Raw genomic sequence first — 14,959 nt, 5'->3', positions numbered from 1 at the left:
TTAATCTCACTGGCAATTTGAAAAAAATATTAAAATCTTGCTAAATGGGTAGAAGTAAAGGCCACGGATCTTGCAAACTGAATGAAAAATTTACCTTTTTATTTTTTGAAGAGAAACTCACATAAGTAACACGGGACATAACACAGCCCACTCAATAGACAGATACTTTTATGATTTGTTTCAATATCAGTTCATTCATAGGCAAGTTTTCAACTAAGAACGCACGCAATTCATTTATGCATAATTTAGCCTCGAGAAGATTACAACTGCTTCTACGCCTTGCCAACTACCACCAGCTGCTATTCAGCTGAAGTCGTCTTCACTGGTCACCTCTGGATAGTTGCTGTTGGTCAAAAGCAGGAGGAAGTTCTGGTGATCTGGTGGGCTGCCTTCAGCAAGTGCCCAAAGCAGGAGACCACGCCAGACATACAGCTGCCACCTGGGCTTTACGGGAACGTACTCAACCTTGTTCACCTCACTCAGGAAATTTTAATCACAGGACGCATGGCTTGTGTTTTCAGAACTTGCACTGGCTAAGACGAACACATGGCATTTACATTTCCCTTTTAATTCCACTTCTGGCTTCTCCTGCCTACAGTCTTAAACGCATATTTAGTATTCACTGTTTAGAGGCATTAATTTGAGGATTAAAGAAATGAAAACCACAACACAGGCACGGTAAAAATTGATCTCGTCTCATTAACGTTCTCCAGCCTGGCACATAGAGAGTACCACTAAAAGCCGTAAACAACTCGATTCTGAACTTTCTATACAGAATAAGCTACAAAGAGCAATACTACCACTGTCCAGTGTCCACCCATTCAACCCTCATGCCGTGAGGGGAAGCTTCTTACGGAAAGGGAACTGCCTACAGTTTTACGTGCATTACATCCTTTTCTTTCATAATTAAGATGATGAGGCAGCATCTCTAGGTCACAAAGTGCTCTGCCACTCAAAAAGAGGACAGACGTCAACTATTCCACTTCCACTGGATTTCCAAGGCCTGAAGTAAAAAAAAAAAAAAACCCACAAAAAAACCCCCAACAAACGCTGAGCAGGACAATGTGGAAAGAGCATACAATGCTGAAACAGGAAAGGAGATAAGGGAAACAATACGAATGTGACACTTATAGCTCTCCTGTGGGAGGGAAATCTCATGTCCTAAAAACGCTTTTACAGGAGGGTTTGTTCCTCCTCATAAAAATAAGAAGTAATCATAGTGGAGGGGGTTGGAGGAGTTGAGTGGCTTGAGACATTTTCAGTTTCACAAAATTAGAGATTTACTTTTTAAATAAGCAACAGCCTGTATCAGAAAAAAAAAAAAAAAGAAACCCACTCTTATTATACCAGTGGGGTTTTTTTGTTTTGTTTTCAAACACAGAAGTCTCACTTGCAGCGATCCATAAGATTTGATGATCCCTTTTACGAAGCTTGGAAGATGACTACTCAACTACATAGGGCTTTTTCTTTCATTTGGTTTTTTTTTAACCATAAACCACCAAAGTTTCTGGTAATTTCTCCCTTTTCTGAATGAACTAAAATCTTTGCTTTTTTTTTTTTCCAGAGCAAATGACAGTTGAAGAATGGAAACAAATAAATAACAAACAAAAAACCCTCAAAAAAATATATCCAAGAACCTTATTTCTAACTCCAACAATTAAGAAGAACAACAGCAGATTTGTACGTCCCGATCATAGACCCCACTATGAAGAACAGAAACTGAATTTCTGAGGACTTTCACAACATAAGGGACTAAACTGCATGAAACTTCAGTCCCATCGCTTCAGTAACCAGCACAACCAGACAGGGAAGTCGGTCAACCCAAACCCCTGGGGGAAAGGGAAGCAGAAGCTCAACTGAAGGGCATTGCAACCAGGGCACATCACCACACGCGTATGTTTTTACACTGCTGTCGTTGGGTGGATTGGGAACAGGACATGAGTTTAAGCAGATATCAAAGTTGATTGACTCCATGTAGAGAAATTATTACCCAGCCAATGACTGGCATTCAGACATTTCTTTTGTTTTGAAGTCTATTTCAATCTACCTAACTTTTGCTTCATATTGTTCATGAAGTGTACTAAACATTAATTTCCCTTGCCCTGCCTCCCAGACTGTTTCTTTGGGCTTTCTAGTCAATGTATTCTTACAGCAAGAACATTTCCCTGAAGGTCTAAGCAAGCCATCCTTCATTTTACAGATAACGTGATAATTAAGAGACAAAAAACACAAACTCAAATATTTAAATACCTATTGTCAAATATTAAACATAGCTAAAAATTCCTAAGAAGTCATCAGCTGCAGAATGTAAAACAAAAACGTCCTGCTATTTCAACTGTACTGAAGACCATTATTTTTAAACTAAGTATATAAGAGCAGTTGGATGGCTGGACATCTTTTCTCTATTTTTTAGGAATTTTCTGAACTACAAAAACAGTGGTTAAGAATATTAAATGACAGAACAGATTAAAGAAAAAATGTCAGTGCATCAACAGGAGAGGCTGAGGGGACAGAGAAAAGTATCTACATCAGATGCTTAACCATTATTGAACAAAATTATTCCAATCTTCAATTCATTAACCTGTAGCCCAGAAAAAAAGAAAAAAAAAGAAAAAAAAAAGGAAAAAGGAGGTATTCTCTGTAGCTGAGGATATGATGAGTTATTTTCGTAACAGAAAAAAGCAAAAACAAAAAAATTTGTGAAAGGGCAGAACAGAAAGAACCTGAAAGCACAGAAGCTTTATTTCTTAATAAGACATTAGCCTGCTTATGTATTGAAAATTTTAAGTGTTTCTTCTCCTGGACTCCTGTACATGAAGTTTCCACCATGTTATAAACTAGACTGAAATGTATTTTTGCTCCAGTGGAATTGGTGCAAAGCAAAAGCTCGAATACACATTTTCCTCTTTTTGTTTTATCTATAAAACACTAATAAATTCAGGCTCACACAGGTCTTAAGACTGTCAGCAGACTTCTTCCCTGAATGGCTCCATGGTGGCCCATGCAAAGCCAACTTCAATTCTACTCTGCTTCCTAAGAGATGGAAAGATATACCAGAAGATTCACAAACACATCCGATGATCTATCTCCCTTTAAAAACGTTAAGAAGTTCTCTTCTAGATTTGTTGGTTTGGGTTTTTTTTCCACACCCAGATAGGTTAGTAGGATTGGGAAATCTTGTATGCTTATTGAATCGGTTGTCTTAAAGGATGCTATTCCGGATCTCCTGTGATGAAGGATGGCAAACTACTTATGTTGAGAATTCATTCAAATTAAGAGCAAAAATCCCTCATTTCCTTTGACCACCTCTCCTCTCAGCAGTACCACTTGCATAACCTAAGTTTAATCACCAAGTTCAAATCTCATTTCCCAAACATATCTTCAGGTACTGCATATGAAGTTATAGTTAATATGGCAGGCGCAGGAAAAGGAATTTATCACAAGTTTGATGCCTTTTGATCAAATCCCAGGATGTTCTACCCTATGTCCACCTGGAAGAAAGCAAATCATTCAGACTTGGGAGACAAAATTATTCTTTCTGTTCTGTAATTTTTAACGTGTCCAGATGTATCCACGACAGACTGAGCGCCTTTCTCGATGGAGACCCAAACAAAGGTTACTTGTTTGATTATTTTGCAATAGTACAACGTGACTCTGGCGAGGAATTACCAAGTTCACCTTCAGTTCAGGCAGTGAAACACTGCCACAGGAAAAATCGCTTGGAAGCTCACATGGCTAGTGGCTTCAACACGAGACAGTAATTGTAGTGAAGTAAACAACTCCTCTATGATACAAGATGCGATTGCATTGTGAAGTAAATATACTGGATAAAAAGCTGGACGTGAGCCAACAATGCAGCCCAGAAGGCCAATTGCATCTGGGTTGCATGAAAAGAAGCATGGCCAGCAGGTCACAGGAGGTGATTCTCCCCCTCTACTATGCTCTCGTGAGACCCCACCTGGAGTACTATGTCCAGCTTTGGAGTCCTCAGCACAAGAAGGACATGGACCTGTTGGAGCAAGTCCAGAGGAGGGCCACAAAGATGATGAGAGGGCTGGAGCACCTCTCCTATGAAGACAGGCTGAGAGAGTTGGGGTTGTTCAGCCTGGAGAAGAGAAGGCTCCGGGGAGACCTTACTGCAGCCTGCCAGTACCTGAAGGGAGCCTATAAGAAAGCTGGGGAGGGGCTGTTTGCAAGGTCATGTAGCAATAGGGCGAGGGACAATGGTTTTAAACTAGAGCAGGGTTGGTTTAGATTAGACATTTGGAAGAAGTTCTTTACAATGAGGGTGGTGAGACACTGGAACAGGTTGCCCAGAGAGGTGGTGGAGGCCCCATCCCTGGAGATATTCAGGGACAGGCTGGATGGGGCTCTGAGCAGCCTGATCTAGTGAAAGATGTTCCTGCTCACTGCAGGGGGGTTGGACTAGATGACCTTATAAGGTCCCTTCCAACCCAACACATTCTATGATTCACTCTATGATTCAAACTGGCCTAAATATCAGGAGCAGCTCAGCCAAGGCACTGTGTAACTGGCTATGAGGCTCCCTGGCTTTGACATCTGTGCACCATAGTATGTATGTACATGTGAGATGAAACAAGAAAAGTACTCGCCATACATGAGCGCTCAAAGAAGTAATGGTAAAACCATACAGCTAACAGCTGGTTACCTGCCCTGCGCTTGTATTTTAAGCGCCTACTGTCACCTTCCTTACAAAGGAAAGAGTAAAAGTTCATTTCTTAGTCAATAGATAAAGACATCACAACCCAGACAGCCTAAGCTCTGGCACCTAAACATACGATACTAATTTTAAGTAGGTATTTGTTTGTCATTACAGAATGTGCCGGGTACCCAGAAATAACCAGAACTGAGTCAACATGAGTTACTTTGTACACATTCATCTCTATGTTACAGCTAATGAAGCCTTTTGCTGTCCTGCGCAACACTATTTACTCAGCTACAGAGAGAACTACTGGGTAAAAAAAAAAAAAAACCACCAAACCCTTGTTTTTCCCCTAGTGCTCAGACTGTTGAAAGAGTGGTCATTTCTTAGACCGCTCAGGTATACATTTCACAAAGACTAAACTCAAACTGAAGAGTGTAACGGGGCATTAATAACCTGCTTTACTGAAGCAAATAATCCAGTTCTTGGTCATCCTTCTGAAATTTTCTACAATTTCTCCCACCTGCTCCCAATCCGCCATGAAGATGAATTTCTATATGTCTGCAACTTCTGTCAGCAGTTTTGCCATTGCATTTACATTGTTTGACTAACCATTTCTCTTGTTCACACCTCCCCCTCTCATACATTTTCAGTATTGTCACAAAGCAGACAGTCAACACTTAAACTAACCTTTCAGCTGTCAATTTTGACAGAGATATCTGGAAAACATACCTCTTCCTTCAGTAAACAGGGAAGAAAGAACGCAATGCCAAAGGCACAAACTCTTCATTAGGAAGATTATCAGTATCACTCCAATCTAGGATCTGGGGCTTTAAAACATGGGTTTAAAATAGACATATTCAATCAATTCAAGGACTTGTACAAACTCATTTGTATCAGCCAAAGTCGAGAAGCAACACTTTCACAGAAAAACAAGAACACAGGCCATGCATCAAAGACTAGACAAATGTATATTCTTCTTCTCCTTTCCACCATCCACTCAGATGCACGTGAAAATGGTCAGCATTAACCCCTCACCCCTCTTTTACAATATGGTTCTAAAACTCAGGCCCCACTCCAGGCTAAAATTAGAAAGCAAAGACCACCTCTTTGGCTACAGAAGCTGAGGTGCTACTGAGGACTCCAAGGGTGCAAACGTTTGTCAAGTTGCAATGCCATGGCATGACACTGGAAGGCTTTAGCCAGGCACAGACCACAGGTCACTGATACTACGTAGAGAGGGTCTCACTGAACTGTCAAGTAGTTTCCCCACTTTGGCTGGAAGAGTACAGGCCCTTTGCACACTATTATTAAATACCACATGCAAAGCGGGGATTTAACGCGGGGGCTGGAATCCAGAAGTTACCCCAGACGTTCATACATGACATTTATCTTGGCGTGCATCAAGTACTCACAACAAACAAGTGGCTCATCCTCTCCATTAGCTTGCCTTCCCAAGAGTCAGTACTAAAATCACACATTAGAAACAAAATTCCTCCTTCAATAAAGTGAGTTAGCCATAGATGAATAAACAAAGCATGTTACTTTCGCCTCCTCTTTCTTTTTGATGTGTATTTTTCCACAATTCCCTCTGACAAGATATTTCCATATTTTTACTTCATTTGTGTACAAAAGCATTTTATTTCAGCCGCAGTGAATTTGCTACCATTGACTTTACTTGTGTGTTGTTGTATTTTTAAGTTGTGGGACATGGAAAGTAGAACTTCCTCCAGGACTTTCTCCAGAAAATTCATTATTACTTCATATTTTTAATCACTTCGCAAATTATCCTGCTTTTTTCAGTAAGCATTCATGGCAGAAAAAAGTAATCTGGTGCACTGTTACACAACAACAAAACCATACTTCCAGGGATGGTCTAAAGCTAAACCTTTATTCCTGCCTCTGAACCCACTTTCAGAGGCTTTAGACACAGAGCTCACTGACGGTGAGCTCTCTTCAGGGGTTTTCCCCAAGAACACAAGAGATTTTTCTCAGCAGCTAACTATACTCTCCCTCCACTCTTAATGATTTCCTTTTCAAGATGCAGGGGCTAGAACCGTACGCAGTAATGCCAGGGAAGCCACACTACTTGTGTATGAGGCGCCGGTCCTCAGCTGTCATTGTTTTGTGTGCAATAATTATGAATAATTAATACACAGAGGCACTGGCACAAACTTAAGACATTTTATTCTATGGAAATTACAGAGAAACATGGAATGGTTTGGGTTGGAAGGGAGCTTAAAGATCATCTAGTTCCAACCCCCTGCCATGGGCAGGGACACCTCCCACTAGACCAGGCTGCTCAAAGCCCCATCCAGCCTGGCCTTGAACACTTCCAGGGATGGGGCAGCCACAACTTCTCTGGGCAACCTGTTCCAGTGCCTCACCACCCTCCCAGGAAAGAATTCCTTCCTAATATCCAATCTAAATCTCCCCTCTTTCAGTTTAAAACCGTTACCGCTACACTCCCTGACAAAGATTCCCTCCCCATCTCTCCTGTAGGCCCCCTTTAGGTACTGGAAGGCTGCTGTAAGGTCTCCCTGGAGCCTGCTCTTCTCCAGGCTGAACAACCCCAACTCTCTCCACCTGTCCTCATAGGAGAGGTGCTCCAGCCCTCTGATCATCTTCATGTCCCTCCTCTGGACTCGCTCCAACAGTTCCATGTCCTTCTTATGTTGGGGGCTCCAGAGCTGGATGCAGTACTTCAGATGGGGTCTCACCAGAGCAGAGTAGAGGGGCAGAATCACCTTCCTTGACCTTCCGGCCACACTTCTTTTGATGTGGCCCAGGATACAATTGGCCTTCTGGGCTGTGAGCGCACATTGCCAGCTCATGTTGAGCTTCTCATCCACCAACACTCCCAAGTCCTTCTCCTCAGGTCTGCTCTCAATCCATTCTCTGCCCAGCCTGTATTTGTGCTTGGGATTGCCATGACTCAGGTGCAGAACCTTGCACTTAGCCTGGTTGAACTGCATGAGGTTCAAATGGGCCCACCTCTCAAGCCTGTCCAGGTCTCTCTGGATGGCATCTCTTCCCTCCAACATGTTGACCGCTCCACACAGTTTGGTGTCATTGACAAACTTGCTGAGGGTGCACTTGGTTTCACTGTCCATGTCACTGACAAAGATGTTAAACAGCACCAATCCCAATACCGACCCCTGAGGAACGCCACTCATCACTGTTTTCCATCTCATATCTTGTTAAGTTCCAGCCTCTTGAGCACAGGTACATGCTCAGCAGCCTCTATCACTAAATGATTCCTGATGCCCAAGACAATTTTTGAGGTCATATCCTCTAAACCCTTCCACAAATGACCTCTTCAGTTAAACATAGCTCATCACACATTCAGCAACACCCAACCCCAACTACTACTCTGTCAGCATTTCACGTGGTTTGGAAAGGCTTTCACACACACCTCAAGAGTCCTCTTTGGCTTTGACTAACCTAACCATCTCATCTGTAGCTTCTTTTCTCCCAGTGTTAGTCCTCTACTTCCAAAAGTCAAAACCAGGAGAATATCAAACAGACTTCAGTTGTGAGGAAAATATGCCACTTAATCCTACTCTTTGTTTTGTTGCAGTATGGTGGAGGACCTCCCTACCCACTGCCAACGTGTATATTGTTCATGGCACAGGGGAACGTTTGCCTCCAGGGCAGCAGGGAGACCAGCCTACCTGGGCTGATTTCATACCGCAAAGGACTGAGTCATAGCCCACCACAAGTTTCCTCCAAGAACTTTGCTGGGTCACCCCCTTTCCAAGAGAAAAGCACGTGATGCAGAAGGAAGTGTACATCAACACAGATTAATTTGGTGGGGGGGGCGGGGGGGGGAACAAAAGAAAAAACCCACACAACCTCAAAGCCTAACTAAGCAAGGGAGGAACCTAACACTTCTGACCAGCTGAATACTCGCACCTAGCCTGAGAAAGCTCATCCCAGGCAGTAGCTTGCACTGCTGCAAATGAAACAGAGGCGATCACAGATCAGAAACTGTGAGCCATTCACACATGCTCACCAGCACCCATCCATCAGACATCAGCAAACCAGTCACAAGAAGTGACAGAGATGTAAGCGTTCATTATGCAGATACGCTGCAGTTGACCCAAGCCACAGAAAAGCCTTTTCCAGGCTATGTTTATCTTCTTTGTCCTTACTAGCTCTGGCAAGTGAAAAGTCACCAAAAAAAAAAAACATGCAGGTGCAAAGTAAAGCAGTGGAGGGTGTAAAAATATGAACTGATAGCTGAATATTCACAGAAGAAAATAGTCAGATCAGGTCTTGCATGCAGACAGCTAGCTCAAGATGGAAGGAAAAGAAGGGAAGTTTGCTTTCCCAGTTAACCTTTTTGTTTCCCCATTATAATGCTGCATGACTATCTGTCGGTATGTTCAAAACCAAGCCTCTTTCTTAAAATACAATTACGGCATCATGAAGTGAACTTTATTAAATACTTGTCATTAACTTACCGGTTGGCTGTTCTAATACTAAGCCGGCAACACAGGGGACACGTGCACTAAAAATGGAGAAACCTTGTTGCTGGGGCACCGCTTATCTGTCAGATGAACAAATGTCAACTTAAAGAGACTGAAATCCAACATACAAACAAGTTTTTCCTCTTAAAATATTAAGACATCAGAAAACACACCTGAAAACCCGAAACTCTGCCACTAAATTGTTAGCTGCAGCCACCACGCATTAGTATTCCAGGTTAAAAGGTGGAGCAGGACCAAGACCCTTAGAACTTCAGGACGTGTTTGCGCTGCCTGAGCTAAAAGGCCACATACTTGCTCAGAGCTACATGCCATCAACACCCAGCAGGAAGTTTTGGTTTACTCTGCAGTTGCTGTCAACACTGCCTAAAAGATATAGATAGATACATATATATATACACATACACACATATATATAGCTTTGACATCCTGAGTCTCTAGCCTCCAGTCCTTTCACATGAGAAAGCTCTTCTGGCTGTAAAGTTCTTCTGGCTGATGCTGTTGCTTACCTTCCTTGGTTTGGAAAAAAACTACTTCAGACATACTACTATGAAGGTCTGAAAGCATACACGCAAATGCTTTAGAGACTGGGCCTCCATCCAGCAGACTAGTCCTTTAGAACGTGCTAAAAATTTAGTTGCTCCCTTTTTTGTATAGTTCATGCATTTTTTTTAAATTCCTTTGAAGAAGCTGACCCTAACAGAAAACAAGCAAATATAGTTTGTAGCATCAGATCCTAAGGAGTAAATAAATAATTCTCTGCACTAAGAATACAACAGCAGCCACGTTGGGTCAGAGGCAAGACCATTTATCCAAGATGCAAGCCAGTGACAATGGAGAAACAGTCAAAAGCAGATGGCTAGCAAAAAAAAAGAGCATAAAAGCATGGCAAGCATACGATACTTCTTCCAAATATTCTTCCATCTGTTGCCTATTTGTTTCCTTGAGTTGAATGCAATTTCCAAATAACTTATCTCTCATAATGATCAGATTGAAAAACTGGAAATGTTGAATTATTTACTGTGAGTATTTACATAAAATATAATCAAGTCTTGACAACTTCTGCACACCCGTTTTACAAGACTTGCGGATAAGAACATGAAAGATTTAGACTAGACTAAGTAGCTGATTTTTCCAAGATAAGGAGGGCTGTGAAGGTACAGCCAAGAGAGGAGTCCTCTCAAGAATAACCAACCTGCATTTCAGACCTAACTTGGAAGAGCAGGTCAGGTGTGCACTTCTGTGATTTACAAAGTGATACAAAACACAGAAACATACATTTTAAGCAATTTGGCAAGTAAATTGAATTCTTCCTGGAGGGAAAAAAAAAAAGTGAGATTTTTCTGAATAACAGAGTGAGAAGTAGTGCAAGATCAACAGAGCAATGAGTGAAAATGACAGATATTTTAAATAATTCAGAAGACTGGCAATTAAACTGATATAGTACTAATACCCACATATACTTAACTTTTGATCCATCATCGCTACTGCAGATAAACCCATCAATCACTGAAGTCTAATCTTGTAAAAATAAAACGCTGTGTTACAGGAACGAAGCTTCAGTCTATCAAGGTTTACATCGTTACAGCCAGCTGCCTAACCCATACCAGAATAACAAATAACCATCCAGATTGAACTGAAAGTAAAATATAGGGGACTCCTATGGAGGTAACAGTCCCCAAAATAATGCTGGTAAGCAACAACAAAAATAAATATACGTTCACATACTAAACATAACATGAACTAAGAAAATTTAAAAAGAACATGTCTTCCAGTTAACCTTGTATAATTGTGTATTTTACTAGAGTACTGAACTAGCGTACTAGTTATAGCCAAGAATCCCCCCATTGTCTAGGCTGGATTTTCCGTATTTCTACATTGTACATTGTGTAAAGTACTGTTGGGGCATTAAGACAGACAACTTGAGCCCACAGGCAGTATTTAGGTAGGTAAGATGAGTACAAACATTGAACCGTACTTTTGTCATGTTGCTGTGCTAAAGAATTTTTAATCTGATGATCCTTTCTTTCTGAATTCCCCTATATATACACACACACAGAGTTAGAGAAAACAACCTATCTGTATTTGATGACCTCGTAACTGCTTCCCAGGCATTCAGTAGTAAGAAATGTCAGGTTAATAAACAGACAAAAGAGATAAATTTTAAACTCTGCCTTACTACAAAAAATTCCAAGTTTACTTGGTACCCACCTGGTAGAGATAAGACAGTGACACCATAGAGAGATAAGAGCCACAGACCAAGGACTGCAGATAGGTTGTGCACAGCAAAAGCATAAGATCCACAGAAAATAAAAATAATAATTAAAAAAATGCAGGCTTTTGAATCCCCCTGTTGATTTAACATCAACAGAGTTGCAGTGTCCACAGGGTCTCTTCCTTCTTCATCAGGACAGGAGAAAGCATATGTGTGCCCTGGGAGCTGCTATTTCTTAGAAGATTAACAAAAGCTGTTAATAAACCAGAGCCCACAGGCCTCACCAGACTTGGCAACTTCTATCGTTCTGAGGGAGCGCAAGCCAACAGGGAGACGGTGCGAGAGTCCGGACCTGCCTCTGAAACGCAAGAGAGGGGACACTGGGCTCTATGCGAACGCCAACAACAGAGAAGAATGAGGAAGATGCACTCCGCTGCCATCAGTACAGTACAACAACACTTTTCACATAGCGCTCTGCAAACATGGCTTCAGCAATTCTGACGCAGAAGTCCTGCTGAGGCTCGGGAAGCAGCGGGAGCTTCTGCTGTGGTGCTACGCAGATGGCAGCATCGGGGCAGTGGCCCGGCTCCAGGGTGCAGAGGGACTCCGGCTGCTAAGAAGGTGATGAGCTCCCAAGGCTTGTGTTGCCCTGAGACAGGTTATGGCCTGGCACATAGAGAACCACCTCTAGAGCTTTCCAGATCCCACATAGAGCTAGAACCCAAATCCTCAACTAACACTGAATAAAATACCGCAATAAACGACTGGAAAAAGGCCCCTAAAACCAGAAGACAAAGCCCGGGAGGGACTTATTTTACAGTATACGATTTAAAAAAAAAAAAAAAAAGGCAGAAGGGCATATGGGAAATTACTAAAGAACAATCTCAGCAAGATAATTCTTCTGTTAAAATAAAGCCCACTGCTAATCACGCACATGGGTCTGGAGTACTAGAAACAAGCAGGAACTGCCCACAGGAGACTCTCCACAGTAAAACATGTCAGTTCTAAAACTGAATTAGATTTTTTTAAAAAAATAAGAAAATCTGTAAAGAACACAGAAAGTATATTTAAAACAGAGCTACCGGTAGAGAGCTTTCATCATAGCAATAGGTTAAGAAATGCAAGAAATAAAAGCTCTTAAACATCTCCTCCCCCCCTCCTAAAAGTGTTTCTGCATAACTTTTCGGCAGTTTCATTCCCCCTTCCTCCTTCTCTATTCCTGACACAGGAAAAGCTATTTTGGACTAGATTGTGACATGAAGTGACATAGCAAATGAACTTCCCTCCCAAACGTCACCAAGGGGAAACTGGAATATTGCACGATGCTTCAGCTCCCCAAATTTCACAAGAATACATAATCCGCATTCTTCATATTGCCACTAATGAACTTTAACAGAATTCAGGTAAATGGGAAAATGAAAATATTGAACGAGATATTTCTCCCACGACAAACTAACTTAACAGGCGACAACATTCACGGACCTCATTTTTCAGGGCAGTCATGCCCTCTATGTGACAGAGGGGAGCTTCCTGCCCTAATAACCAAGAGCAAGATATTCATATAACCAAGGCCACAAACTGCTTCTCCAGTCCATGCCTTCCCAAGCTCCTCCACCCCAGGACTCCAAACCACAACCTTGCACTCCCTCCTGCATCCCAGAGATGCTGCCTGCCACAACCCGGCTGTCCGGGCAACCCCTTGCTGCTATCCCAGACAGAACCCGCCTGCAGCTCGTGCTCCCTGCGCATTAAATCCTTATGTGCAGGCTCTTATCGCTGCGGTGAAAGACCAAGCCACATCCGAGTGGTTCATGAGCTGTGTGCCTTTGGAAGTCTGACACCAGCTGATACCAATTAGACATCCAAAAGCGCAAGGCAAGAGGCAACGAACAGAAGCTGTAACCTCCCTAACTCCCGCCTGGATTTGCGGTCGCTAGCCATCTACTCGGGCAAAAGAGAGCAAGAACAGGCATCGCGATCTTCTCTGTACATCCACGCTTTGCAGCGGGTCCCAAAATACCGGGGATTAGCAGTTGTAAGGCCCCTTTTGGCCGGTCAAAGCTGCGTTTCTTCCCAGACTTTGTTCTCCTGCCAAACCATTTGTTTTAAGCGACTGACTGCACAGCAGAACCGAAAGAACGCGCGAAGGGTCAGGCACCCGGGGAGGGCTTCCCCATCCCGGCCCCCCCGGCGGGGGCAGAGCGGGGTTCTCTCCGTCTCCCGCGCCCGGGGCCTCGGAAAGGCGAAGGTGTCCCCAGCGAGGTCTCCCGACCGCAGCCTTTCCCCCACCCACGGCTCTCCGAGTCGGGACGAGCCAAAACGAGGGAAAAGACGAACACAGGCGCTGTGACCGCACCGCGGGCGGCGGAGGAGAGGCGCAGCCCGCCGGCAAACACCCCGCCAAGTGTCGGGGAGGCCGGGACACACCGGGAACCGGCGGGGCCGGACCACCCCCCTCCACCCTGCTCCTGCCGGCCCCTCTCCGGGGGTCTCACCTGCCGTGTCCCAGATGGAGATGTTGTACGGTCCCCACTGCTTGAGGTAGAAGGCGCCGCCGACGGTGCTGACCGTCTCTTGGAAGCGCTTCTCCATGTAGCGGTGCAGCAGGGAGGTCTTGCCCACGTTCATGTCCCCCAGCAGCACCACCTTCCCGTCCGGCTTCTTCATCGCGGCCCGGGCCCGTCCCGCCGGTGGCCGGGTCGGTCGGTGGGTCGGTCCGTCCCTCCCTCCCGCCGGCCCCCTCCGCCCGGCGCGGCGGAGCCTCGGAAGCGGCGGGACGAGGGCCGAAGGAGGAGGGCCGCCCTCCGCCGACAGCACAAACTTCGGGGGCGCCGCCGGAGCCGCCGCCGCGATCCGGATCCGGCCCCGGCTCCTCCTCCTCCTCCCAGCCCGGCCCCTCTCCCGCCCCCGCCGGCCCCGGGGGGAGGGGAGGCGGGCGGAGCTCAGCGCATCACGCCCCACCTCCCCTCCGGTCCTCCGCCTCCGTCCTGCCCCGGAGGAGCGGGGCGGTGTGTCCCGGGAATCCCCCCCGCCCTCGCCCCGGCGGGGTGGCTGCTGGCCGGCCACCGAGAAGCCGCCTCCCGCCGGGGCTCTGCCACACTGAGCCTTCGGGGGAATGGATGCTGATGCGCCCCAGGCTGCCCAAGCCTTTCCAGGCGGAGATAACAGCAGCTCCGGAGCCCGCGGAGGCCAAGCGGGAATCCAGCTTCTCCCGCTCCCCTCCCGGGGGGCGAGCGGAGAGGCACAAAGTTGCTCCGAGGTGACAAACACGTTTCGCCTCGGTGAGAGGTGGGTTTTCTGGAGGAATCGGGGATTATTTTCCAAGTGGCAGGTCTACCCGCTTTCGCCGTCAGCCGCCCGGCTGCTGTAATTCAGTTTAATTCCAGTTCAGGTGGCAGAATTGCAATCATTTGAGTTACCCAGAGATCTGGACTATCGGTTTTGCATCAGTCTTCTTCAGGCCAAACAGCTACAGACAAATATTTTAATTGAACTTAAACACCTTACAAATTTTGGGCAAGGAGAGGGATCACGTGCAGGCCAACTAGAGGGGAAACAACTCTTTAAGACTGTTTTTAAGAGAATTTACCG

The 14,959-nt window shown here is 44.8% G+C and overlaps 1 protein-coding gene across 1 annotated transcript in view; it reads right to left on the bottom strand.

Annotated features, from left to right (window-relative positions):
- Nucleotides 1-14,235, bottom strand: part of RAB20 (RAB20, member RAS oncogene family) — a 29,783-nt gene extending 15,548 nt beyond the window's left edge. The window contains exon 1 of the mRNA XM_074572919.1: nt 13,864-14,235. Within this exon, the coding sequence (XP_074429020.1) occupies nt 13,864-14,035 (172 nt within the window). The 5' untranslated portion in view covers nt 14,036-14,235. The remainder of the gene's footprint in view (nt 1-13,863) is intronic.
- Between the last annotated feature and the right edge of the window lie 724 nt (nt 14,236-14,959).

The sequence above is a fragment of the Larus michahellis genome, chromosome 1 (assembly GCF_964199755.1).
Source record: "Larus michahellis chromosome 1, bLarMic1.1, whole genome shotgun sequence".
Taxonomy (NCBI): Eukaryota; Metazoa; Chordata; class Aves; order Charadriiformes; family Laridae; genus Larus; species Larus michahellis.
This window is presented reverse-complemented; position numbering and strand designations above follow the sequence as displayed.